Source organism: Zalophus californianus, chromosome 13 (genome assembly GCF_009762305.2).
Source record: "Zalophus californianus isolate mZalCal1 chromosome 13, mZalCal1.pri.v2, whole genome shotgun sequence".
NCBI lineage: Eukaryota > Metazoa > Chordata > Mammalia > Carnivora > Otariidae > Zalophus > Zalophus californianus.
The window spans coordinates 76,639,912-76,665,523 of record NC_045607.1 but is presented as its reverse complement, the minus strand read 5'-3'; the positions used below and the strand labels follow the sequence as shown (position 1 = coordinate 76,665,523).

At 34.8% G+C, this 25,612-nt stretch overlaps 1 protein-coding gene across 1 annotated transcript in view; it reads left to right on the top strand.

Moving 5' to 3' along the window:
* Positions 1 to 25,612, top strand: part of VPS13A (vacuolar protein sorting 13 homolog A) — a 270,154-nt gene that overhangs the window by 45,543 nt on the left and 198,999 nt on the right. Inside the window, 9 exon segments of the mRNA XM_035723481.1 lie at positions 1,300 to 1,427; positions 1,617 to 1,723; positions 3,537 to 3,708; positions 5,179 to 5,241; positions 5,762 to 5,891; positions 6,940 to 7,034; positions 7,392 to 7,534; positions 24,845 to 25,034; positions 25,121 to 25,235. Coding sequence (XP_035579374.1) covers positions 1,300 to 1,427; positions 1,617 to 1,723; positions 3,537 to 3,708; positions 5,179 to 5,241; positions 5,762 to 5,891; positions 6,940 to 7,034; positions 7,392 to 7,534; positions 24,845 to 25,034; positions 25,121 to 25,235 — 1,143 coding nt within the window.

Below are 25,612 nucleotides of genomic sequence, written 5' to 3'. Positions count from 1 at the left end.
GTGGAGAAGTCCAAGGTTCTGAGAGGATTTGGTTTTGGAAAGATTATTTGTATGTTGAAATCACTTGGAAATTAGAGTTGCCAGGAGCTAAAATCAGACCTAGGAGAGGTTGTAACCTAGGGATGGATAGAGATTGCAACCAGGAAGGTTATAGGGGATTGTGTAGTCTTGTATGTGTAACATAAGAAAGCTCGGGGAGAGGAATAATTTTATTTTTCAGATAGTGATATTATTGCTATGTACATATACTTTTTAAACTTTCTTCCTTTAAAAGATGTATTTATTTAGAGAGAGGGAGGATGTGGGGGGAGAGGCAGAGGGAGAGGGAGAACTCCATGCAGAGCCCACCATGGGGCTCCATCTCACAACCCTGAGATCACGACCTGAGCTGAAACCAAGAGTTGGACCCCTAACTGACTGTGCCACCTAAGCGCCCCTAAACTTTCTTTTACTATTTCCTTCCACTTAGGTATATATAAATTTTTCTTATTTTTCACTCTATGGTACTTTATAGATGTATCATGATGAATTTAACCAGTCTCCATTTGTTGAGTATCTTCTTGTTCTACTCAAGTTCACAGTATATTTGAATGCTCAGTGTGTAAAAAAACTAAGTGCTGTGCCTTGGGAATGATTAAAACAAGAGGAACATACTATGTTTTTATATAGATTAGCTTATAATTTAATAGTTGATCTTGGTATAGATTCTGCTATTGTTTGTCTCCCTCTGCAAGAATATTCTTATTCTTTTTGGCACTAAATATAAAGGGTTGAGTTTAATCCATTTTAGACTATGGGTTGAGCCAAGAAGGTTATCCTGGGTTAACTCACTCATCTCACTTCTCCTTTTACAAGTTAAAATGGGACAGATGGATACATAGAAACTGATCAGAAGTTCAGAAATTGTAACACTATAATGGAAGTCAGTGGTCAAATACAGTCTTTTTTCCCTTGGCATTTTTAATGTAATTCCTTTAAACTGTATTTTTATTAAGATTATTTTATTATACTATTTTTGCCTTTTAGAGATTATTCCTGCTTTTAAGGGTTATGTTGGTGTTTTGAGGGGGAGTTTACTTAGTCTTCATTTACTTAAAATACAAATTATAGGTAGGAAAAAGATAAAAGAATATTCTTTATTAATTAAAAGACAGTTCATCTGACCAAATTACAGCAGTGTGGAAATCTGGGAAAGTAAAAAGAGTATAAGAAATGAAAATATTTTCCACTTCATCCCCTTAGTGCTTTGGGACTCTGAAATATAACTCAGTTTAACTTTTTAAAATTTATATTTTTCAGTGTTTCGCCCCATATCTGCTAATGCCAAACTTCAGATGAATCGGCGATCAGATTTTGACTTTTCTGCCCCCAAGATAAACCTGGATGTTGAGTTACATGACATAGCAATTGAACTTAATAAACCACAGGTGATTTTTTTTTAAATGAAATTTTAAATTGAGTTATAATTTGATAAAAGCAGAACTAAGATTTTAAAAGTATTTCAAACACAATGTTACATTGTAACATTTCCTTTAAAAAGTCAATAATTTAATTTTTTCAACAATTGAACAAAAAATCTGAAACATTTAAGAGCCTTAATTTTTTTCATTCTTCAGTATTTCAGTGTTATGGAGCTTCTTGAATCAGTTGATATGATGACGCAAAACCTGCCATATAGGAAATTCAAACCTGATGTACCTCTTCACTATCATGCCAGAGACTGGTAAAATGACTTATATTTTTTTTTTAATTGAGGTATAATTTGACATATTAGTTTCAGGTTTATAATGTAGTGATTTGATATTTGTATATGTTGTAAACTGATCACCACAATAAGCCTAGTTAACAATCCATCACCGTATATAAGGACAGATTTTTTTTTAATATATTTTAATTTTATTTATTTGAGAGAGAGAGCACAAGATGGGGTAAGGTCAGAGGGAGAAGCAGATTCCCCGCTGAGCAGGGAGCCCGATGCGAGACTCGATCCCAGGACTCCAGGATCATGACCTGAGCCGAAGGCAGTCACCTAACCAACTGAGCCACCCAGGGGCCCCAAGAACAGATTTTTTTCTTTAGAACTTATAAAATATCTTAGCAACTTTCAAATATGCAGTATAGTATTAACTATTGTGACCATGCTGTACATTATATCCTATTACTTACTTATTTTATAACTAGAAGTTTGAACATTTAATCCTCTTCACCCATTTCACTCACTGCCTGTGCCTCACCTCTGTCAACCACCAGTCTGTTTTCTGTATCTGTGAGCTCAGTTTTTTTGTTTTTAAGATACCATATGTAACTGAGATCATACTGTGTTTATCTTTCTTTGGCTAATTTCACTTAGCATGATGTTGTCACAGATAGTAAGATTTCATTCCTTTTTATGAGTGAATAATATTCCATTGTATATCTATCGTATTTTCTTTATCCATTCATTTATTGATGGACATGTAGGTGGTTTTTGTATCTTGACTACTGTATTAAAATAATGCTGCAGGGGCTCCTGGGTGGCTCAGTTGTTAAGCATCTGCCTTCGGCTTAGGTCGTGGTCCTAGGGTCCTGGGATTGAGCCCCACATTGGGCTCCCTGCTCGGCGGGAGGCCTGCTTCTCCCTCTCCCACTCCCCCTGCTTGTGTTCCCTCTCTTGCTGTGTCTCTCTCTGTCAAATAAATAAATTAAAGTCTTTAAAAAAAAAAAATGCTGCATTTAATATCAGGGAACATACATCTTTTTGTGCTAGTATTTTTGTTTTCTTCAGATAAAGACCCAGAAGTAGAATTGCTTGATCTAAAAAAATTTTAAGATTTATAAAATACAGTTTAAAAGTGAATTTATTGACTTTAAGAGTAATTTTTTAAGATACTCTTTAAGGGCAGATACAAATTGTCATTTGATTTATGGCTTTTGCTTATTATGTTAATTAAGGGATTTTTTTTTTAAACACAAAAATGGAGGTACTAAAATACCATTAATTAACTGTATTTTTGGGATTATTAAAAACTATATCCTAGTTTGTGTCTGGCAATGTCTTGTTAAAAAAAAATCAAACTTTCGTATTAGATATGTTAAACCTATGTGATTAAAGTCAAAAATCAGGTTATGTGAGTCTGTAAAAGTACAGCCCCTTTTTAAAATTTAGAAGTCCTGTTATTCCGTTTATTAAGCTCTTGCTGTTTTCTAGAAGTTGCAATTACTCTTTTAGTTGACTCTTAATTACTAGTCAGGTTACTGAAGTGCTATTTGCCCAGTAGTACTTCAATAGTCTTTCTGTAGAGCTATATTTTTTGTAACAAAATTCAGTGATTTTGCTTGTTTTCACTCAGGAAAGAGATAAGATTAATGATTAATATAGTCTTAATACAAACAGAGCTGGGGAAAATCAAGTGCTCAGATAGTACCAGACTTTGAAAATGGTGTACTAAGTATAGTCTCTGTACTATGTATGCTGTTTTGGAGTAGAAGCAATTTTATATTTCATACTGTTGGCTTGAAGGTGTTCAGTGTAGGGTTTGTTTTTGTTTTTTAACTAGGTGGGCTTATGCTATACACAGTGTTCTTGAAGTAAATGTCTGCCCCCGGTTACGGATGTGGTCATGGAAGCATATTAGAGAACACAGGCAAAAAATGAAGCAGTATAAAGAACTGTATAAAAAAAAGATAACAACTAAGAAGCCAACTGGTGAAATTCTCATGTCTTTGGAGGTAAGCATATTTAGAAATTGTTGAATATTTTGTACTACATAATTGCTCATTAGATTTCATTTTGACTGACCATTTGCTTTTACTTAGACTTTTTCGTACTCCTGTTCTTCACTTCAGTTGGGTGATAATAACCTCTGGTGATACTCTCCTGTGAGCTGTTGGAATTTCAGTTTATTGTCAGTCTGGAGAGATTTGGGTTCATGCAAATAGTAACTTGAAGCCTCACATTATGACTTTTTTAACCTCAAAGCCTAAAAAGTGTTTGCTGCATTGATTCCAGTCTTTTCTGTGTCGGTTTCAAAGCCTTATACTACCTGTCACCACTCCATTTCCCCGTTACCATCGAACGGCATTAATTTCCTGTCTTTTATATATACTGTGCTTACACTTGTAGCCAAGTCCATCTGCCTTTCCTCATCTGTTTGTTCCAGTTTTACTCATTCCTCAAGCTTGTTTAAGTCTCATCTCTTGTACGAACCTTCCTGAATTTTCTGCCCACTCAGAGTCCCTTTTCTCTTCATTCTTGGGGCATTTCTAGTCTTTACCAGCAACATTACATTTCATTATCTGTCTTGAGATTCCCTAAATACTAGTCTTATCTGTTAGCATTATGGTGTATTCTAGAAGGGATTGTTTTATGGATGGATGATGTTTAGGGAGACTGAGGACAGATAGCCTCTTGAAATTAATGTAACCATTCTGAATCTAGGCCAATTTCCAATTAGGAGCTTCCTAAAGATTGAGTTTTATTTTTGTTTGAAGTAGGAGACTTTCTGCAGAAAGATCTACTTGGAATATATTAAAGATGACACACCAACTGTGCATATAATATGAAGGATTTAGAATTACATTTTTAAAATATTGAGTCTGTATTTTTATTTGGTTTTATTAGTTTGCTAATTTTCTTTATGGATTGATTTTTTAAAAAATTTTTATTATGTTAATCACCATACATTACATCATTAGTTCTTGATTTAGTGTTCCATGATTCATTGTTTTCGTATAACACCCAGTGCTCCACGCAGAACGTGCCCTCTTTAATACCCATCACCAGGCTAACCCATCCCCCCACTCCCTTCCCCTTAGAATTATATTTTTAGTTGAAAGTGACACTAACGTATTTACCCTCAGTTGTAGTTAGAACCCAAATAAAGGTCATTTTAAACAATGCCTATATGGTATCTTTTAGTACGGGTCTGTGAATCTTAATATGACACCTATATGCATGACATGTATGATTTCTTTAAGACAGTTACTCCGTCATTGCTAATTTCCAAGCTGACATATATACAAGCACTGCTTCTCAGAATTTAAAAGAAGTATGTTGGTGGATGATCCATTTTTTGCTTCCTGTTATATCTTTATTGCAGCAGTTTGTTAGATTATATACTGAAATTTTATAATTTTTATAATCTTTCTATAGACTATGTAAAGTTACTCATTTAAACATACTTTTGTTTATATTTTAAGGAGTTGGAAAAGACCTTGGATGTATTTAATATAACTATATCAAGACAACAGGCAGAAGTTGAGGTAATTCCAGATTATCTTTCAATTGGTAAAAAATAAATCTAGATTCCATGTAGATTTGACAGATGCAGTGGTATTATTAGTGTTGGGCTGTAATATACTGTTTCCTAAAAGGGGTTCAAATTTGCTTCTTTGTGGTATAAGAAAAAGAGATTTGATGTTTTGCCCCATACGTTTGAATTAGGTCCTTTGGGGGGAAAATTCTTGCTAAATAATTTGGCTAAGTAATAATTCTTGCTAAATAATTATCAAACACTGAGTTCCTATGAAGGTGAAAATCTAATCTGGGGGGCGGGGGCGGCGGGGTGGTGTGATTACCATGACTTGTAAGACAGTAGGGCTATCTACCTGGAAATTCTAAATTCTTACGTTTGGCTTATGTTGCATTACTTTGTTTTGTTGTCAGTTTGTATATTGTTTGTATTTTTTCACTGGAATAGTTAAATTTTGTAAATGTCATTTTTCTGTTAGATTGCTAAATAAAGGATAATCTGTCATTTATTTGAAAATTTAATCATTTTAGGTAAAGAAAGCTGGATATAGGATTTTCAGAGAAGGAGCAAAAGATTCAGAGGAAAATAAAGGATGGTTTAGCTGGCTGTGGACTTGGTCAGAACCGAGAAGTAAAGAACAACCAGATGTTAAGCCTGGAAGTAGGTCCATTTCATTTTATAGAGAGTGCAGTTAATCATTAGGTTAATTTAGTGCAGCTAATCATCAGTTGTGAAAGCAAAGTTTTGCAGAAAATTTTCTTTTTTTTTATTTTATTTATTTATTTGATAGAGACAGCGAGAGAGGGAACACACAAGCAGGGGGAGTGTGAGAGGGAGAAGCAGGCTTCCCACTGAAGCAGGGAGCCAGATACGGGTCTTGATCCCGGGACCCTGGGATCATGACCTGAGCCAAAGGCAGACGCTTAACGACTGAGGCACCCAGGTGCCCCTGCAGAAAATTTTCTAACTAAAATAAACATCATAAGCATATATATGTATCATATATAATTTATCCTTATTATCAGTAAAAATTACTATTAAAACATTGTACATGTATACGTCAAAAATTAAATTTTTTATCTTAATGTTTACGAAAGAGCTTTATGCTCAGGATTTAATAATTTTATTAAATTATAAATGATTTAATAAGAGTATAAACAATTGTAAATTTTTGTTGAAATTATTTCTTGGAAAGGTTTTTGTTTCCTTACGAAATGTTTAAGATCATAGCTTTGGAGACTCAGGGGCTTAAGTTTATATCCTGGATCTATCACTTACTGGCAGCGTAGCCCAGGGAAATTATTTAAATTCTCAAAACTTCAATTTTATCCTCTGTAAAATGGGAAATTATGATATTAGTGTTACTTATTTTGTATACTAAGTACATTGCTTAGCACAGTACCACTAAGTGCCTAATAACAGTCATTTTGTGAGCTTGCTTAATCCAAATATTTAGAAATTTCTATTGCTAAATTCATATATTTAGCAGTTTATATTTTTGGAGACTAATTCTTCTAAAATTGCCGGTGCCATCCTAACATTCAGTGATTATAATTTTTTTTCTTTTTTTTAAGATAACATTTTTTTTAATAATTTCTTAAAAGTACAAAAAGAGAGTTGAATTTGCCAATTGGTTTAAAAACAGCAAAATTGTGGGTTAGTTTTATCTTACCAGTTAAGAATGCAAAACACTTCTTTATGATTATAGTTCTTGAAGAAATGTTGACCTCGGAAGAAAAAACTTTACTCTATGAAGCAATTGGCTATAGTGAAACAGCAGTTGATCCAACCTTGCCAAAAACAGTAAGATGTTTTCTTGCCTTATACCTTAGAGTTTAACAGTAGATATGCCTATTTTTAATCCTCTCAGAAATGTTACTGACGTACTCTGTGATCTTTGCCTAGTCGGTACATATTATATTTAATTTCCAAGGTATGGATAAAAATTGCCCCTACTTTGTAGTGTTGATGTGGTGATTCTTTAATATATGAAGGGTTGTTTTTAAAGTATTTTTTGGTTATTGGAAAGAATAAACTATGAAGAAGAGTATTTGTTTTTATATATCTATATATGCATATATATACATACATATATAAAAATACATAAATGTATAAATATATAAAAATTTATTTTCATTTTTTTCTCTCAATATATTCTAGTTTGAAGCCATGAAGTTCTTTGTTCACTTGAAAAGTATGTCTATTGTTCTAAGAGAAAAACAAGAGACACCGGAGCTGTTAGATATTGTAGTAGAAGAATTTAGCACTTTGATTGTGCAAAGACCAGGAGCACAAGCCATTAAGTAAGTATTTTTCTTTTACCAGTAAGTAAACATTTCATTGTGAGGTTGGAAGTTAGATTACAGTCTTACCGTATTTTGTAAGGGTACTATGGTTTAATGTATCCTTGTGTATTTTTAGGAACTTACATTTTGGAATTATTAAAAATAATACAGGTTCAATAGAAAACTCTACGCTAAGGAAATGTAGAAGGATAAAACAGAATGTCAGCAATCACACTATATAAAAAGAAACTGCACCAGCAATTTGGTTTTTATCTGGGAATATCTTTATTTTACTTTTGTTTTTAAAAATAGTTTTATTGAGATATAATTAATATACCATGCAATTCATCCATTTAAAGTGTATAACTCATGTGTTTATCACACTTGTGGTATCATATACCAAATTTGCATTTGTATAGTTACAGAGTTGTTCAACAGTTACCATTATCTTAATTCTAGTACATTTTGACACCCTAAAAAAAGAAATCCTTTTTAGCAGTCATTCCCCATTCTCCCCTCTCCCCAGTGTATGGCAACAACTAATTTACTTTCTATTTCTAAGAATTTGTCTGTTGGAGGCATTTCATCTGAATGGAATCATACAATATATGGCCTTTTCTGTCCAGCTTCTTTCACTTAGCATGATATTTTCACGGTTCATTTACGGTATAGTTTGAATTAGTGTTTTAATTTTTTTCTATTGCACAATAATATTCCATTGTATGGATATACCACATTTTGTTTGCCCAGTCATCAGATGATGGATATTTGGTTTGTTTCTTCTTTTTGGCTGTTATGAATAATGTTCCTCTGGATATTTACAGATAATATTTTGTATGGGTAATAAGGCTTAAATTTTTCTGGGTACATACTTAGGAGCAGAATTGTTTCCTCATATGGTAACTCTGTATGTAACTTTTTGAGGAATTGACAGATTGTTTTCCAAAGCAGCTGCACCATTGTGTATTCATACCAGCAGTGTATGAGGTTTCTTATTAATCTATATCATTACCAACACTTCTGAATTAGAGCCATCCTGATGGCTTTGTTGATATTTCATTGGTGTCTTAATTTGCATTTCCCTGATAATTAACAGTATTGAGCATCTTTCCTTGTGCTTATTGGTTGCTTCTGTATATTCTTTAGAGAAATGTATATTAACTTATTTTGCCCATTTTTAAATTGAGTTGTCTTTTTATTCAGTTTTAAGAGTTCTTTATATATTATTGATGAGAATCTTTTATCTCATAAGAAATTTATAATTATTTTCTCTTATTCATTGTTTTTTGGTGGTATTCTTTGCCAGATGTTTTTGGTTTTGATGAAGTCCAGTTTATTTTTTGTTGTTGCAATGAAGACTCAAGTCTTTGCCTAACTCAAGGACACAAAGATAAATTCCTGTGTATTCTTGTGAGAATTTTACACTTTTATTTCTTGAATTAGGTTTATGACCCGTTTTGAGTTAACATTTATATATGGTGTGAGTTTCGGGTTCAACTTCATTCTTTTGCATGAGGTTATTCATTTGTCCCAGCAACATTTGTTGCAAAACCTTGTATCCCCATTGAATGATCTTGATACCCTCATCAAAAAGAGTTTACCATAAATGTAAGAATTTATTTCTGGACTTTTTTCTATTTCCATTGATCTCTACAACCTTCTGCCAGTAGTACACTCTGTTGATTACTATAGCTTTGTAGTAGAATTTGAAATTAGAAAGCTTATCCTCCAGTTTTGTTTTCTTTTTCAAGATGGTTTTAGCTCTTAGGATATTCTTGAATTTCTTTTGTATCCATTTTTGCCAAAAATTTCGGCTTAGATTTGATAAGGATTTTGTTGAATCTGTAGATCACTTTTGGGTACTGACATTTAAATGGTATCTTAAAATGCATGAATATTGGATGCCTTTCCGCTTATTTATCCTCATTAATTTCAACAATGTTTTATACTTTTCCGAGTACAAGTTTTATATCTTGTTTGTAAAGTATATTCTCATGTATTTTATTGCTTTTGATGCTGTATGGGAGGGAAAGCATTTTCCTCAACCCTTTTTGAGTGCCTGGCTGCATCTGAAAATTAAATCTGACAAAGATTAGCAAGGGAGAAGCATACAGATTTATTTTACAAAAGTTTAATAAAAGAATATTCATAAGATCAAAAGAACCAGTTAGACTAGACTATGTTAGGTTTGATGAAGAGTGGACAGTGTGAAGGAATATGATAGGTCGAGTGTAAGGTAAGTATGGTAGACTGGGAGGAACTTAGCAAGCCCTGTTTTTTAGGCCTCCTTTCAGTTTACCTTTGTTTTTAGAGATAAGGATGCTTTTTTCCTCTAGCTATAAGGAGGGTACCTATTTATGTGAAGGTTTTGTGACCTGTTTGAGGCGGGGGGAAGGGTATGGGACTATCAGAGTAACCTTCCTGCTTTTGTTTTCTCAAATTCCTTCAACTTAAAATACTTACTATGCCAAGGTGCCATAATTTGGGGGCAATGTGTCAACCCCATCAGTGCTTACAAGTGGCATCATGTTCTTAATTTCATTTTTGGATTGTTGATTACAAGTCTGTAGAAATATAATTGATTATTGTATATTGATCTATTACCCTGCAGCCTTGTTAAACTTGTTAATTAGTTCCAATAGTTTTTATTAAATTCCTTAGGATTTTCTGCATACATGAGCACTGCATCTGCAAATAGAGATAGTTTTACATCTGTATTTCCAATGTGGACACCTTTTCTTTCATTTCTTAATTGCCCTTGTTTGAACCTTCACTACTATGTTGAATGGAAGTGGTCAGAAAGGACATCTTTTTCTAGTTCTTTATCTTAAGGAGAAGAGCTCAGTCTCTTGAATATGATGTTAAGTGTGGGTTTTTCATAGATGCCTTTAATCAGTTTTGAGAAATCCCCTTCTATTCCTAGTTTGTTGAGTTTTTGGCTTTTGCTTGTTTTTTTGTTTTGTTTTTTGCATGAAAGTTTGTTAGATTTTGTTAAATGCATTTTCTGTGTTCCTTGAGAAGATTGTGTAGTTTATGTCCTTTATTTTGATTTATACCTTCTTTTAAGGTATTCACCTTAATTAATTTTTCATATGATAAAATGGTATATTCTTTTGGTTGTATAATCTTTTTTATGAACAGCTGGATTTGGTTTGTTGGTGAGGATTTTTACGTGTGTGTTCATGAGAATACTGGTCTATAGTTTTTTTGTAATGGCTTTGTCTATTTTTTAGGATAATACTGTCCTTATAAAACGAGTTGGGAAATGTTCCCTCCTCTTTGGAATAGTTTGCAAAGAACTGGTATTAATTCTTCATTAAACGTTTGGTGGTAGAATTTACCAGTAATGTCATTGGGGCCTGTGGTCTATTTACGTTTTTCGGGTTTTTTTTTTTTCCCAGTGAGTTTCACTAGTTCCTTTTCAGGAATTTGCCCATTTCATTTCAGCTGTCTAATTTGTTGACATGTAGTTGTTTACAGTATTACCATCTAATCTGTTTTTTCCTGTGGGGTTGGTAGTAATGTTGTCTTTCACTCCTAATTTTTTTGAGTCTTTGCTCTTATTTCTTAGACTAGTTAAATTTTGTTGATCTTTAAAAAAAACAGTTTTGGTCTTGTTTTTCCTATATTTTTTTCCATTCTCTGTTTTATTAATTTATTCTCTAACCTTTATTTATTTATTTTTTTTTACTTTGCTTGCTTTAGGCTTAGGTTACTTTGCTTTTTTCAAGTATCTTTAACTGGTATGATAGTGATTTGGGAATTTTTTTTTTGTGAATGTATGCATTTACTAATTCATTAATTTTATTTTAATGACTTTATTGAAGTAAAATTGATATCATAAAATTAATCATTCTAAAGAGTATAATTCAGTGGGATTTAATATATTCATAATGTTGAAAAATCACCACTCCTATCTAGTCAAAATATCATTACCACAAAGTGAAACCCCATACTTATTAAGAATCATTCCCCTCCTCCTAGCTTTGGAAGACACGAGTCTGCTTTCTGTTTTTGGATGTGTCATATAATGGAATCATACAGTACGTGACCTCTTGTGTTTGGTTTGTTTCACTTAGCATAATGTTTTCAAGGCTCATCCATGTTGTTGTGTATATCAGAATTTCATTCCCTTTTAAGACTGCACAATATTCCATTGTATGTATTTACCACATTTTGCTTATTCTTTTCATCTGTTCTATGGAAATTTGAGTTTTTTCCACCTTTTGGCTATTGTGATAATACCACAGTGAACATTCATGAGTGTGGATTTGAGTACACATTCTTTTACTGTGCACCTAGGAATGGAATTGCTGAGTCATAGCACAATTCTGTTTTTAACTTTTTGAGGAAGGGCCAATGTGTTTTTCATAGGGCTGACAGTTTTACATTTCCATTAGCAGTGTACAAGGATTTCAAATTTTCCATATTCTTCCCAACACTTATTTTCTTGTATGTGCTTTTAAATTATAGTTATTCTTGTGGGTGTGAAATGTGGTTTCTCATTGTGTTTATTTGTATTTCCTTAATGTCTAATGATATTCAGCATCTTTTCATATGGATGTTGACATCTTCACATCTTCACTGGGTCCATTTTTAAAATTGGGTTATTCTTTTTGTTGGGTTGTAAAAATACTTTATATATGCTAGACTCTAGATACATGATATTTACTTCCATTCTTTAGCTTGTCCTTGCATTTTCTTGATAATGTCCCTTGATGCACTGTTTTAATTTTGATGAAGTATAATTTATCTGGTTTATTTTTCTGTCATTGCTTATGCTCTTGATATATATAAGAAGGTTTGTCTAACCAAAGATAATGGAAATCTAGTCCTATATTTTCTAAGAGTATTAAAGTTTTATCTCTTACATTTAGGTTTATGATCCACAATGAGTTAAGTTTTGTATATGGTATAGACAGTGAAAACAATTTGATTCACTTGTATGTGGATATCTAGGTGTCCTAAGACCACTTGTTTAAGAAATTATTTTTCCCCATTGAATGATCTTGTGACCCTTGTTGAAAATCATTTGGTCATAAATACATGGCTTTATTTCTGGACTCTAAATTCTTATTATTTTTTTATTTTATTTGTTTTTAAAGATTTTATTTATTTATTTGACAGAGAATGACACAGTGAGAGAGGGAACACAAAGCAGAGGGAGTGGGAGAGGGAGAAGCAGGCTTCCCGCCGAGCAGGGAGCTCAATATGGGGCTTGATCCCAGGACCCTGGGATCGTGACCTGAGCCGAAGGCAGACGCTCAATGACTGAGCCACCCAGGTGCCCCTGGACTCTAAATTCTATTTCCTTCCATTCTACAGACTCATTTGGTCTATCCATATGTCAGTTCTGCACTGCTTTGATTACTGTTGCTTTGTAGGTAAATTTTGAAATTGGAAAGTGCAAGTCTTCCATCTTGTACATTTTCAAGAATATTTTGGATATTTGGATCCCTTGCAAATCCATATAAATTTGAGGATTTGGCTTTTCCATTTCACACAAAAGCTCCTTTGAATTTGATAGGGATTACCTTAAATTTATAGATTGCTTTCAGTAGTATTGCTATCAAAACAATATTAGGTCTTCCAATCAATGAGTATAGATATCCTTCCATTTATTTAGGTCTTTCTACGTTTTTTCTAGCATTATTTTGTTCACTGTTCAAGTCTCTTTTGGTTAAATATTTTCTTAAATGTTGATTGTTTTGGATGTTAATGTGATGGAATTGTGTCAATTTCCTCTTCAATTTAGTCATTGTAGATGTATAGCAGCATAGTGGATTTTTTACATGTTGATCTTGCGCTTGCAGCTTTGCTGAATTATTAACTCTAATTGTTTTTTTTGTAGATCCTTTGGGATTTTCTATGTACCTTTGATCCTTGAACAACATGGGTTTGAACTGCATGGGTTCACTTATCTATCATGGTTTTTTTTTTCCCCCAGTACTGCAAATGTATTTTCTCTCCCTTAATGATTTAAAAAAATTTCTCTATTGTAGGAATACAGAATAAAACAAATATTACAAAGTATGGGTCATTGACTGTTAATGCTGCTGGGAAGCCTTCTCATTCATGGTAGGCTATTAGGAATTTGGGGAGACAAAAGTTATATGTGGAGTTTTGACTCTGCAGGCTGTCATTGGCCCTAATCCCTGTGTTATGATGCCATACATGAATAGATTTTCATTTTTTCCTTTCCCATTAGGTACCTTTAATTTCTTTTTCCTGGCTACTTTGGCTGGAACTTCTAGAACAGTGTTCAAAGTGAGCATCCTTGTCTTGTTCATGGTTTTGGAGGGAAAGCTTTTGGTCTTTTACCAGTGAGTATGATTCTAGTCATAGGTTTGTTTTTTTTGTTTGTTTGTTTTGTTTTTAATAAATGCCCTTCTTCAGGTTGAGGAAGTACGCTTGTATTCCCTGGTTTTTGAAAAATTTTTTAATGATTTTGGATTTTTAAAAATGCTTTTTGCATCATTTGAGATGATCATGTGACTTTGTCATTCTATTAATAGATTGTTTTATTGTTTTTCTTATTTCCAACCACCATCAAATAGATTCCTAGAATAAATCCTACCTGGTCATGATGTGTACTCTTTTTAATAGGCTGTTAAATTTGGTTTGCTAGTATTTTTTTTTTTAAGATTTTAATTATTTATTTGAGACAGAGGGAGAGTGCATGTGCATAAGCCGGCTGTGGGGGGCGGAGGTGCAGAGGGAGAGGGAGAAGCAGACTCCCCACTGAGCAGGGAGCCCGACGCAGCTTGATCCCAGGACCCAGGATCATGATCTAAGCCAAAGGCAGAGGCTTAACTGAGCCACCCAGGCGCCCCAGTTTGCTAGTATTTTGTTGAAGTTTTTGCATCTATCTTCATAAGGGATATGGATCTTTAATTTTGTTTTGTTTTTCTCAGAGAATGAGTTAGGATGTGTTCCCTCTTCTGTTTTCTGAAAGAATTTCAGAAGGATTGATATTAATTTTTCTTTAAATATTTTATGGAAATCACTGGTGAAACCATCGTCTTGGACTCTTCTTTCTTTATTGGGAGGTTAATTACTTACGGAGGTTGATTATGGATTCGATTTCCTTACTAGTCATAAATCCGTTCTGGTTTTGTTTTCTCTTGAGGCAGTTTTTGTAATCTTTATGTTTCTAGGAATTTGTCCATTTCATTTAGGTTATTTATTTTCTTGGTGTCCTGTCATTTACAATACATTTTTATAGTTATTTTATTCCTTAAAGATATGTAATAATGTCTTCAGTTTCATTTCTGACCTTAGTTATTTGTATCTTTCCTCTTTTTTTTTTCTTAGTCTAGGTAAAGGTTTATTGAGTATGTTTATTTTTCAAAGAGACAATTTTTTTCTTTTTCTTTATTTCATTTATCTCCATTCTAATATTTATCATTTTATTAATCCTGAGAGCTGTGGGTTTAGTCTTTTTTTCTAGTCATTGAGGTATAAAGCAAGGTTATTGATTTCATATCTTTTGTTTTCTAATGTAGTTACTTACAGATAGAAATCTCCTTATGAGCATCACTGTGGATACATCCCTTGAGTTTTGTCATGCTACATTGAATTTATGTTCATTTCAAAGTATTTCCTAATTTTTCTTGTGTTTTTTTTTTTTTTCCTATTAACAATGTTTTGTTCAGGTGCCACATATTTGAGAAACTCCAAATTTTTGCTTCTGGAAATTTACCAGAAACTTTGGAATTTACCTCCAAGATTTCCAGCTTTAATGTCATTGTGATTGGTGATTGGAGAGGATTTTTTTTTTTTTTTTTGGTATAACTTCATTCCATAAAGTTTTAAAGACCTGTTTTGTGGCCAAACACATGTTCTTTCTTGGAGACTGTTCTGGTGCCTATGCTGGAAAAGAATGTGTATTCTGCTGTTGGGTGGAATGTTCTATATAGGTTATATATAATTGGTTTGTAGTTTTGTTCAGATTCTCTATTACTGTATTGTGTCTTGGTCTAGATGTTCTGCATTTATTTAAGATGGTATATTGAAGTCTCCAACTGTTATTGTAAAATTGTCTATTTCTCTCTTCAATTTCGTCAGTGTGGGATTCATATTTATAACTGTTGTATCTTTGAATTTACCCTTTTTATCAATATATGGTGAACTTTTTTTTATTCAAGACTGTTTTGTATGATATTAATGTAAACACTTTGTTCTCATCTGGCTACAAGTTGCATAGATTCTTTTTCCATCCCTTCACTCTCAACTTTTGTGTCTGGATATGAAGTGAATCTCTTGTGCACAATGTATTGTATCTAGTTTTTTCATCTGTTCTGCCAGTCTCGATCTTGGAATTGGTGAGTTTAATAGCATTGACATCTAAAGTGATTACTGTTAAGGAAGGATTTATGCCATTTGTTTACTGTATGTCTTTATACCTTCCCCCTCAACCCCAGTTCCTCCAACTCTGCCTTCCTTTTGTTTGATTTCTTTTTGATTCTGTCTACATTTCTTTTTCTGTATACGTTTTAGTCACTGCCTTGGTGGATACATGGAAATTGAAATTAACGTTCTAAATTTAAGACTATATAGTTTAAATCGATACCAACTTAGTTTCAGTAATCTACAAAAACTCTGCTCCTACACAGGTATGTTCTTCCCCTTCATGTTGTTGTGTTCACAAGTTACATCTTTGTATATGCATTGCATTCCTGTCAATCTAGATTTATGATTGTTTTGTGCATTTTTCTTTAAATCCTAGAGGAAGTAGCGTAGTTAGAAACCAAAAATAAATAACACTGGCTTTTATATTTACCTATGTAGTATCCTTACCAGAGTTCTTTATTTCTGTATGTAGTTTATAGGGTACTGTATCCTTTCATTTTAGCCTGTAAGACCCCTTTTAACATTTTTTCTGGGACAGATCTATTGACAAACTACCCCAGCTTTTTTTTTTTTCATCTGTAAATGTTTTAATTTCTTTGCATTTTAGGTTAGTTTTGCTAGATGGAATTCTTGGTTCACATTTTTAAAATGTCAATACTTTGAGTATATCATCCCACTGCCTTTGGATTCCATGGTTTCTGGTAGATCAGCTCTTAACCCATTACCTTTGCATAGGATGAGTTGCTTCTCTCTTGCAGCTTTCAAGATTTTATCTTTGCTTTTGTTTTTGACTGATTATACTGTGTTCTGTGTGGGTCTTTTAGAGTTGATCTTTATTATAAGAGTGCATTCAGCTTCAATGTGTAGATTTATGGCTTTTATCAAATTTGACAAATTTGGGGCAATTATTTTTTCAAATACTCTCTTTGTCCTTTTTCTCTTCTGAGACTCCCAGAATACACGTGTAGGTCTGCTGATGGTCTCCCACCTTAGGCACTGTTTAGTTGATCTTTGTTCTTTTTTCTTTCTACTTCCTTCCTTTCTTTCTTTCTCCCTTTCCCTTTCCCTTTCTTCTTTCTTTCTCTCTCTTTTTTTAACTAATTCTGATTTTTATTTTTAGTGTGATACAGCTAATATTTTTTTAAATTTTATTTTATTATGTTAATCACCATACATTACATCATTAGGTTTTGATGTAGTGTTCCATGATTCATTGTTTGCATATAACCCAGTGCTCCATGCAATACATGCCCTCTTTAATACCCATCACCAGGCTAACCCATCCTCCCCGCCTCTGGAACCCTCAGTTTTTTCTCAGAGTCCATAGTCTCTCATGGTTCGTCTCCCCCTCTGATTTCCCCCCCCTTCATTTTGCCCTTCCTACTATCTTTTTTTTTTTTTTAACATAAATGCATTATTTCTTTCAGAGGTACAGGTCTGTGATTCATCAGTCTTACACAATTCACAGCACTCACTATAGCACGTATCCTCTCCAGTGTCTATCACTCAGCCACCCCATCCCTCCAACCCCCCACCACTCCAGCAACCTTCAGTTGGTTTCCTGAGATTAAGAATTCCTCATATCAGTGAGGTCATATGATACATGTCTTTCTCTGATTGACTTATTTCGCTTAGCATAAGACCCTCTAATTCCACCCACGTTGTTGCAAATGGCAAGATTTTGTTCCTTTGATGGCTGCATAATATTCCATGGTATATATACACACCACATTTTCTTTATCCATTCATCTGTCGATGGGCATCTTGGCTCTTTCCACGGTTTAGCTATTGTGGACATTGCTGCTATAAACATCGGGGTGCACGTACCCCTTCGGATCCCTACATATGTATCTTTGGGGTAAATACCCAGTAGTGTAATTGCTGGGTCATAGGGTAGTTCTATTTTCAACTTTTTGAGGAACCTCCATACTGTTTTCCAGAGTGGCTGCACCAGCTTGCATTCCCACCAACAGTGTAGGAGGCTTCCCCTTTCTCCGCATCCTCACCAACATCTGTCGTTTCCTGACTTGTTAATTTTAGCCATTCTGACGGGTGTGAGGTGGTATCTCACTGAGGTTTTGACTTGTATTTCCCTGATGCTGAGTGATGTTGAACACTTTTTCATGTGTCTTTTGGCCATTTGGATGTCGTCTTTGCGGAAATGTCTGTTCATGTCTTCTGTCCTTTTCTTGATTGGATCATTTGTTCTTTGGGTGTTCAGTTTGATAAGTTCTTTATAGATTTTGGATACTAGCCCTTTATCTGATATGTCATTTGCAAATATCTTCTCCCATTCTGTTGGTTGTCTTTTGATTTTGTTGACTGTTTCCTTTCCTGTGCAAGAGCTTTTTATCTTGATGAAGTCCCAATAGTTCATTTTTGCCCTTGCTTCCCTTGCCTTTGGCGATGTTTCTAGGAAGAAGTTGCTGCCTGTGATCTCCTCTACAATTTTGATGGACTCCTGTCTTCTCTTCCTTCCTTCCTTCCTTCCTTCCTTCCTTCCTTCCTTCCTTCCTTCCTTCCTTCCTTCCTTCCTCCCTCCCTCCCTCCCTCCCTCCCTCCCTCCCTCCCTCCCTCCCTCCTTTCCTTTCCCTCCCTTTTCTTTCTTTCCTTTCTTTTTCCACCCCCGCCTTGCTCCCTTCCTCCCTTTTTGTTTTTTTTGGGAGAGAAGTGGGGGAGAAGAAGAGAGAGATTCCTAAGCAGGCTCCATGCTCAGTATGGAGCCCAACTGAGGGCTTGATCTCAGACCCCAAGATCATGACCTGAGTCAAAATTAAGAGTCAGAAGCTTAACTGACTGAGCCACCCAGGCACCCTTCTTCATTCCTGTTTCATTCAGTTCCTCAGACTCCGTAATTTCACTTGTCTGTATTCAATTTCACTGGTTCTTTCTTTTCACTTCTCAAATCTGTTGACCTTTTCTAATGTTTTTTTTTTCCTTTTAACTGTTGTACTTTTGTCTAGAAACTTTCTGTTTAGTCGTATTTTACACCTTCTATCTCTTTCATATTCTGTTTCTACATCTTTTACCTGGATTTTTTTTACTACTTCGTCCATGATTTCCTTTAGCTTTTAGAGCACATTTAAGACAGCTTGTTTATCCTTAGTACATTGTTCCTGTGTATGGTTTGTAATTTATTTAAAAATTGGCACTTTGAACTGTATAATGTTTTAACTATGGAAATTAGATTCTCGTCTCTCACCTGGGTTTGTTGTTGTTTATTGTTGAGGGCTGTAGTCCTCCATTTGTTGACTTTAGTGGGTAGAATTATTTCCTCCAGAAAGTTATGTCAAGTTCTAACCCTTAGTACCTGTGACTATAACCTTATTTTGAAATAGGGTCTTTCTAGATACAATGAAGTTGATGAAGAAAGATGAATTTAAAGCAGATTAGAGCCTAATCTACCATAGATTAGAGTGGGCTCTAATTCAGTGACTGGTGTTCTTATAAGAAGAGGGAAATTTTAACACAGATACAGCAGAAACAGGAAGACTGGAGAAGAATATTTGAAGACAGACACACAAGAGAAGAATGCCAGTGAGGTGATAGTGATAAGCATAATATATGTCTAGGCCAACTTAAACCAAGGATTCCTGGCAACAACCAGAATCTTGTAGAAAATCATGGAACATATTCCTCTGAGCCTCCAGAAGGAACCAACAGGTTTCAAACCTCTGGCCTCTGTATCTGTGAGAGAATAAATGCTTGTTTTAAGATGCAACATTTGTGATAATTTATTACAGCAGCCCTAGCGAATGAATACAGTGAATTTTCCAAACTGTTTTTGAGAAGACTCTCTTCTTTGTCATTTGTGATAACTGAAGTATCTGTCCCATTATTTCAGTGATTAGACAGTGTACTGACATTTCCTTAAATTCCTGAAACCAAAACAGAGAAATACTCTCTAGTCCTTGTACTGGACTTTGAGCTGTGGCACTTCAGTGCTGTGCCAGGCTTCCTACATCTCTGCCTCGACATTCACCTCCTGCTTGCGTTATGCTCCCAGATCCATTAAAAGTGCATGCCCAGGTCTGGTCAGGTCTTTTCTGAGTGTACATTGGGTTCTCAGCATGTGTGTTGCACTCTGGCTTCCATGGTTTATATGTGGCTTTTCTGAGCCTTTTTCCTCTGAGAACTTTCAGTCTCCTCATTCCTGGGCATTGGGATCTGGCTGGTATTTTGCCCATCCACTGTCCCTTGCTCCAGAAAGATATCATTAGTCCATGTCTTTGAATTTTTGGACAGATGTTATCTGTGCCTGCATGACAGGAGAACAAAATAGAGGTCACCCTCTACACTGGTGTCTTAGGGAATTGTCAAGGAGATGAAAACACTTGACCACATTATTTTAAGAACAAGACTGCTGTCTTCATTTGGGCTGCAATAATAACATACCACAGACTGGTATTATAAAAAACTGAAATTTATTTCTCACAGTTCTGAAAGTTGGAGGTCCAACATCAGGGTGCCAGCACTTCTAGGTTCTGCTAAAAGCCCTCTTCCATATTTCTGACTGCCGGGTTCTTACAGTGTCCTCACGAGATGGAAGGGGCTAGGGCTCTCTGTAGGGTCTTTTTTATAAGACCTTTAATCCTGTAGCCCTTATGACCTAATCACCTCCCAAAGGCTCCAGATACCATCACAATGGGTATCATCATTTCAACAAATGAATTTTGAGGGAGACCTACACATTCAGACCTTAGCATCTGTATTAGTCCCCTGGCTCCAGCAGGCCACACCAGGATGTGGCTCACTTACCATAGTCACTGCTGTGCTCAGAAGTGGAGGATGGTAGAAAGTTAAATAAAAATGCCAAAGTGCTTTCTTTCTGAAATGTAGTGGTATTCATTAAGCACTTCCTTGGTTGCTGTAAGTTTTTGATCGATTAAATTCGAGGCTTGCAGAGAAGTTGACTCTGGCAGTTTTTGCTAGCTTAATGGTTGTTTCAGTGGAGAGAGTAATTCTTGGAGCACTTTACTCTGCAATTTTCCATGATAATACTCCTCCATTACCCTTTTTTTTTTTTTAAGACTTTAATTTTTAGGGGTGCCTGGGTGGCTCAGTCATTAAGCGTCTGCCTTTGGCTCAGGTCATGATCCCAGGGTCCTGGGATTGAGCCCCACATCGGGCTCCCTGCTCAGCAGGAAGCCTGCTTCTCCCTTTCCCACTCCCTCTGCTTGTGTTCCCTCTCTTGCTGTGTCTCTGTCAAATAAATAAATAAAATCTTAAAAAAAAAAAAAAGGACTTTATTTTTAGAGCAGTTTTAGGCTTACAACAAAATTGGGAGGAATGTACAGAATTTACCTCTATACCCCCTGCACATGTGTAGCCTCCTCCATTTTCAACATCAAGCACAGAATGGTACATTTTTTACCAACGATGAACCTGCACTCATTGACACATCATACTCACCCAAAGTTCATAGTTTATATTGCCATTCACTCTTGGTGGTGTGTTTTCCTATGGGTTTGGACAAACATATAATGACATGTCCATTATTATGGTACCATAGTTTTTTCACTGCTTTAAAAATCCTCTGTTCTGCCAGTTCATCACGCTCACCCCCAACCTCTGATCTTTTTACTGTGTCCATAGTGGTTGCCTTTTTCAAGAATGTTGCACATGCAGTTAGAATCCTAAACTATGTATCTTTGAGTGACTTCTTTCACTTAGTAATAAGCATTTAAACTTTGTCTTTTCATGGTTCTGTAGTGTGTTTGTTTTTTAGTGCTTAATGACATGCCATTATTTGGCTGTAACAGTTTATCCATTCACCTACTGAAGGCCATCTTGGTTGTTGCTAAGTTTTGGCAAGTATGAACAAAGCTGCTATAAACATTGTGTACAGGTTTTTGTATGGACATAAGTTTTCAGCTGCTTTGAGTAAATACCAAGGAGCATGACTGCTAGATCATATGATAAGAGTATGTTTAATTGTGTAAGAAACTGCAAATCTCTTTTCCAAAGAGACTGTACCATTTTGCGTTCCCACCAGTGTTGGAGAGTTCCTATTACTCCACATCCTTGCCTTTATTTGGCCTTGTCAGTATTTTAGATTTTGACCACATCTGATAGATGTGTAGTGGAATCTTTGTTGTTTTAATTTGCATTTCTTTTTTAATTTAAGATTTTATTTGAGAAAGAGAGTGAGAGAGAGCACGAGAGCAGGGTGGGGGTAGAGGAAGAAGCAGACTCCCTGCTGAGCAGGGAGCCTAAAGCGGGGCTCTATCCTGGGACTCCAGGATCATGACCTGAGCTGAAGGCGGACGCTTAACTGACTGAGCCACCCAGGAGCCCCTAATTTACATTTCTTCAGTGACCTATGATGTAGAGCATTTTTTCGTCTACTTACTTGCCATCTATAGGTCTTCTTTGATGCAGTGTCTATTAAGGTTTTGGCCCATTTTTTTTAAAACTGTTTCCTTCTCGTTGAATTTTAAGAGTTCTTGGTATATTTTGGGTAACACTCTTTTATCAGATGTGTCTTTTGTAATATTTTTTCATAGACTGTGACTTGTCTTTTCATTCTCTTAACATCTACCATAATCTTTGCTGTTTTCTATTTGTTGCTCTTGTTTTTTGAACATCTACCATAATCTTCGCTGTTTTCTATTTGTTGCTCTTGTTCTTTGTTCCTGTTTTTGTCTTTCTTGCCTTTCTGCCTTTTTTGGGTTTTTTTCCCCCCTGCCTTTTGCGGTTTGAGTATCTTTTTTTTTTTTTTTTTTTAAAGTAGGCTCCACACCCAGCATGGAGTCCAGCATCGGGCTTGAACTCACAACCCTGAGATCAAGCCCTGAGCTGTTACAAGAGTCACACGCTTAACTGACTGAGCCACCCTGGCACCCCAGTTTAATTGGTGTCTCATATAGTTTTGTTTTCTCTCCTTTGTTACCATATCAGTTATAGCTTTTTTTTCTTTTCAAGTCTTCTTTCAGATAACAGTGTAGTATTTCATGAGTAGTGGGAGTACTTGATGATTAAAAAAAAAAATCCTTGGTCCTTTTTCTAGTCCCTTGTGTCTTGCTGCTATTCATTTCACTTATATATGAACATACATAAGCATAAAATATACATAAGATATGTATGTAAGCATATATAACCAAACATGTTACTATTATTTTGAACATACTAATTTATTTGATTAATAAAATAAGTAAAATAAAAGTGTTCAGTTTACCTTTACATTTTTTCCTTCATTGCTCTTCCTTTATGTGGTTCTGAATTTCTACCTTACAGTATTTCTTTTCCTCTAAATAACTTTTTAATATTTCTCAAAAGACAGGTCTAGTTACAATAATTTTCCCCAGTATTTTGTTTGTCTTAGAAAGTATTTTGTTTTAACTTGTGAAGGAGAATTTCATAGGGTACAGAATTCTAGGTTGATTTTTTTCTTTTCTCTTTAAAATTTTCACTACACTCTTTTCTTGCTTCCATGGCTTCTGAGAAGGCAGAGGTAATCCTTATCCCTGCTCCTCTCTATGCAAGGTGGTTTCTTCCTTTGGTTTCTTTCAAGATTTTTTCTTTATATTTCTTTATATTTTTTATTATAAAAATATGCCTAGGTGTAGTTTTTTGATTGTTTGCATTTATTCTGCTTATGTGCTCTGACCTTTCTGGATCCATGGCTTAGTGTCTGACATTAATTTGGGGAAATTGTCAGTCATGCTTGTTTAAAATCTTCTGTGCTTTTCTTTTTACTCTGGTATTCCTGTTACGCATGTGGTACTTTTTGTAGTTGTACCACAGCACTTGATTATTCTGTTCTGTTATTTTAGTCTTTGTTCTCTGCTTTATGTATTTTTATGACTCTACTAGTATATTCTCCAGCTCAGGGAGTAATTTCCTCAACTGTGTCTGTATCCTAATAAGCCCATTAAAGGCATTCTTGTTACAGTGTTTCTGATCTTCAGTATTTATTTTTGGTTCTTTCTTAGGATTTCCATCTCTCTGCTCACATTGTTCATCTGTTCTTGCATGTTTTTTACTTAGTCCATTATACCTCTTAGCATATTAATTGTTATTTTTAAATAATTTTGTCACTTCAGGTTGTTCTGTTTGCCTTTTGGTGTGCCATGCTATTTTTTTGATAGCCAGATGTGATGTACTGGATGAAAAGAAATACTATAAATAAGCCTGTAGTGATTTGGTTTTAGTTGTGCAGGAAAGGGAAGAGTTCTCTAGTGCTGTGAATAGTTCTCAGTCTTTTAATGATCCCCTGCTTCTGGTCTGTGGACTTAAGAAGTTTCTCAGTATTCCTCCTCTCCCTGCCTTAAGGGTACAGAATAGCTAGAGTTGGGGATATTGGGTGTTTCCCTTCTTCCATATGGGATAGTAGACCTGACTGAAGTTGGGTATTTCCCTTCTCTAGGTATTTTGGCTCTGATAATACTTAATTAGGTTAGGCTCTACTTAACTAGTTCCTCCAGGGAAGCATGCTTTTTTAAGAACACAGTGCTATGTTATATTTTTAAATGGTTCCTTTATTTTTAAATGGTTCCTTTCCTTGCCTGAAGCTTGAGGGTTTTTTTTCCTCCAATATTTATTGTGGGAACCTGGTCCAGTTCCTGGAGGTATATGTCAAAATATTACGGGGTCTCCCCTATGACTGGGTCCCCTAGAGTTGTCCACTTTGAATCTCCAGCCGTTCAGGAGAATGAAACAGTTCAGGTTTTCCAACCTTGGCACTGGCGGACATGGTAGTTTTCTTTCATGAGCCTCTGCTCTAGGAATCTATGACTCTCTTCATAGCTTTTTTTAATTTAGAGATCAACATGTGAATAGGGTTGTTTGTGAGTTAATCTATGCCAGTTCAGATCGAAGAGTTGTATATTTTCTTTGACGTGAATGGAATGGAATAGGAAGAAATGCAAATTGAAATTGTTGTCATTAATTTTTACTTTATTTTCAGTTTGAAAAATACTGTAAAATGTAAAATTGGATTGATAGCTAATTTTTGTGCTATCTTTTTTCATGTAGATTTGAAACCAAAATTGATTCATTTCATGTTACTGGCTTACCAGATAATTCAACAAAACCCCGCCTCCTTTCTTCATTGGATGATGCTACGTCACTCTTCCAAATTATATTTGAGATAAATCCATTAGATGAAACTGTTGCTCAAAGATGTATCATAGAAGCTGAACCTTTAGAAATGATATATGATGCAGTAAGCATTTTTTTAATCACTAAGTTTTAATATATTTCAGTTTGCTTTCAGTTTGTGCCTAATGTTAATGGTACTTATTTTAACAGAGAACAGTGAATAGTATAGTGGAATTCTTCAGACCTCCAAAAGAGGTAAATCTAGCACAGCTCACTTCAGCGACTTTGACAAAACTTGAAGAATTTCGTGACAAGACAGCAACAGGTAAGTGCTAGTATTAATGTTGGTATATTAAGAATTGTATCCTAAACTAAACTTTTAGTCATGTTAAACTGATATTAGTAAGGTATACTTTAAATTTATGCTTCTAGACTAGATATAGTTTAGTTGAAACTAATTGGTAGTTTCATTTAAAATTCAGGTGTAACAGTAATCATTTCTTACATCCAGAAAGGACAAATCTATTATCACATTCAAATTAATTGCATATTTTGTTAGGATTTTTGGAATTCTGTTCATGGGAGAATGAACCTGTCATTTATCTTTCACATAATGAACTTCAGATTTTAATATATTGGCCTCAGAAAATAAAAATGCCATCCTTTTTTATTCTTTTGCAGAATTTTTATAAGATTGGGTGT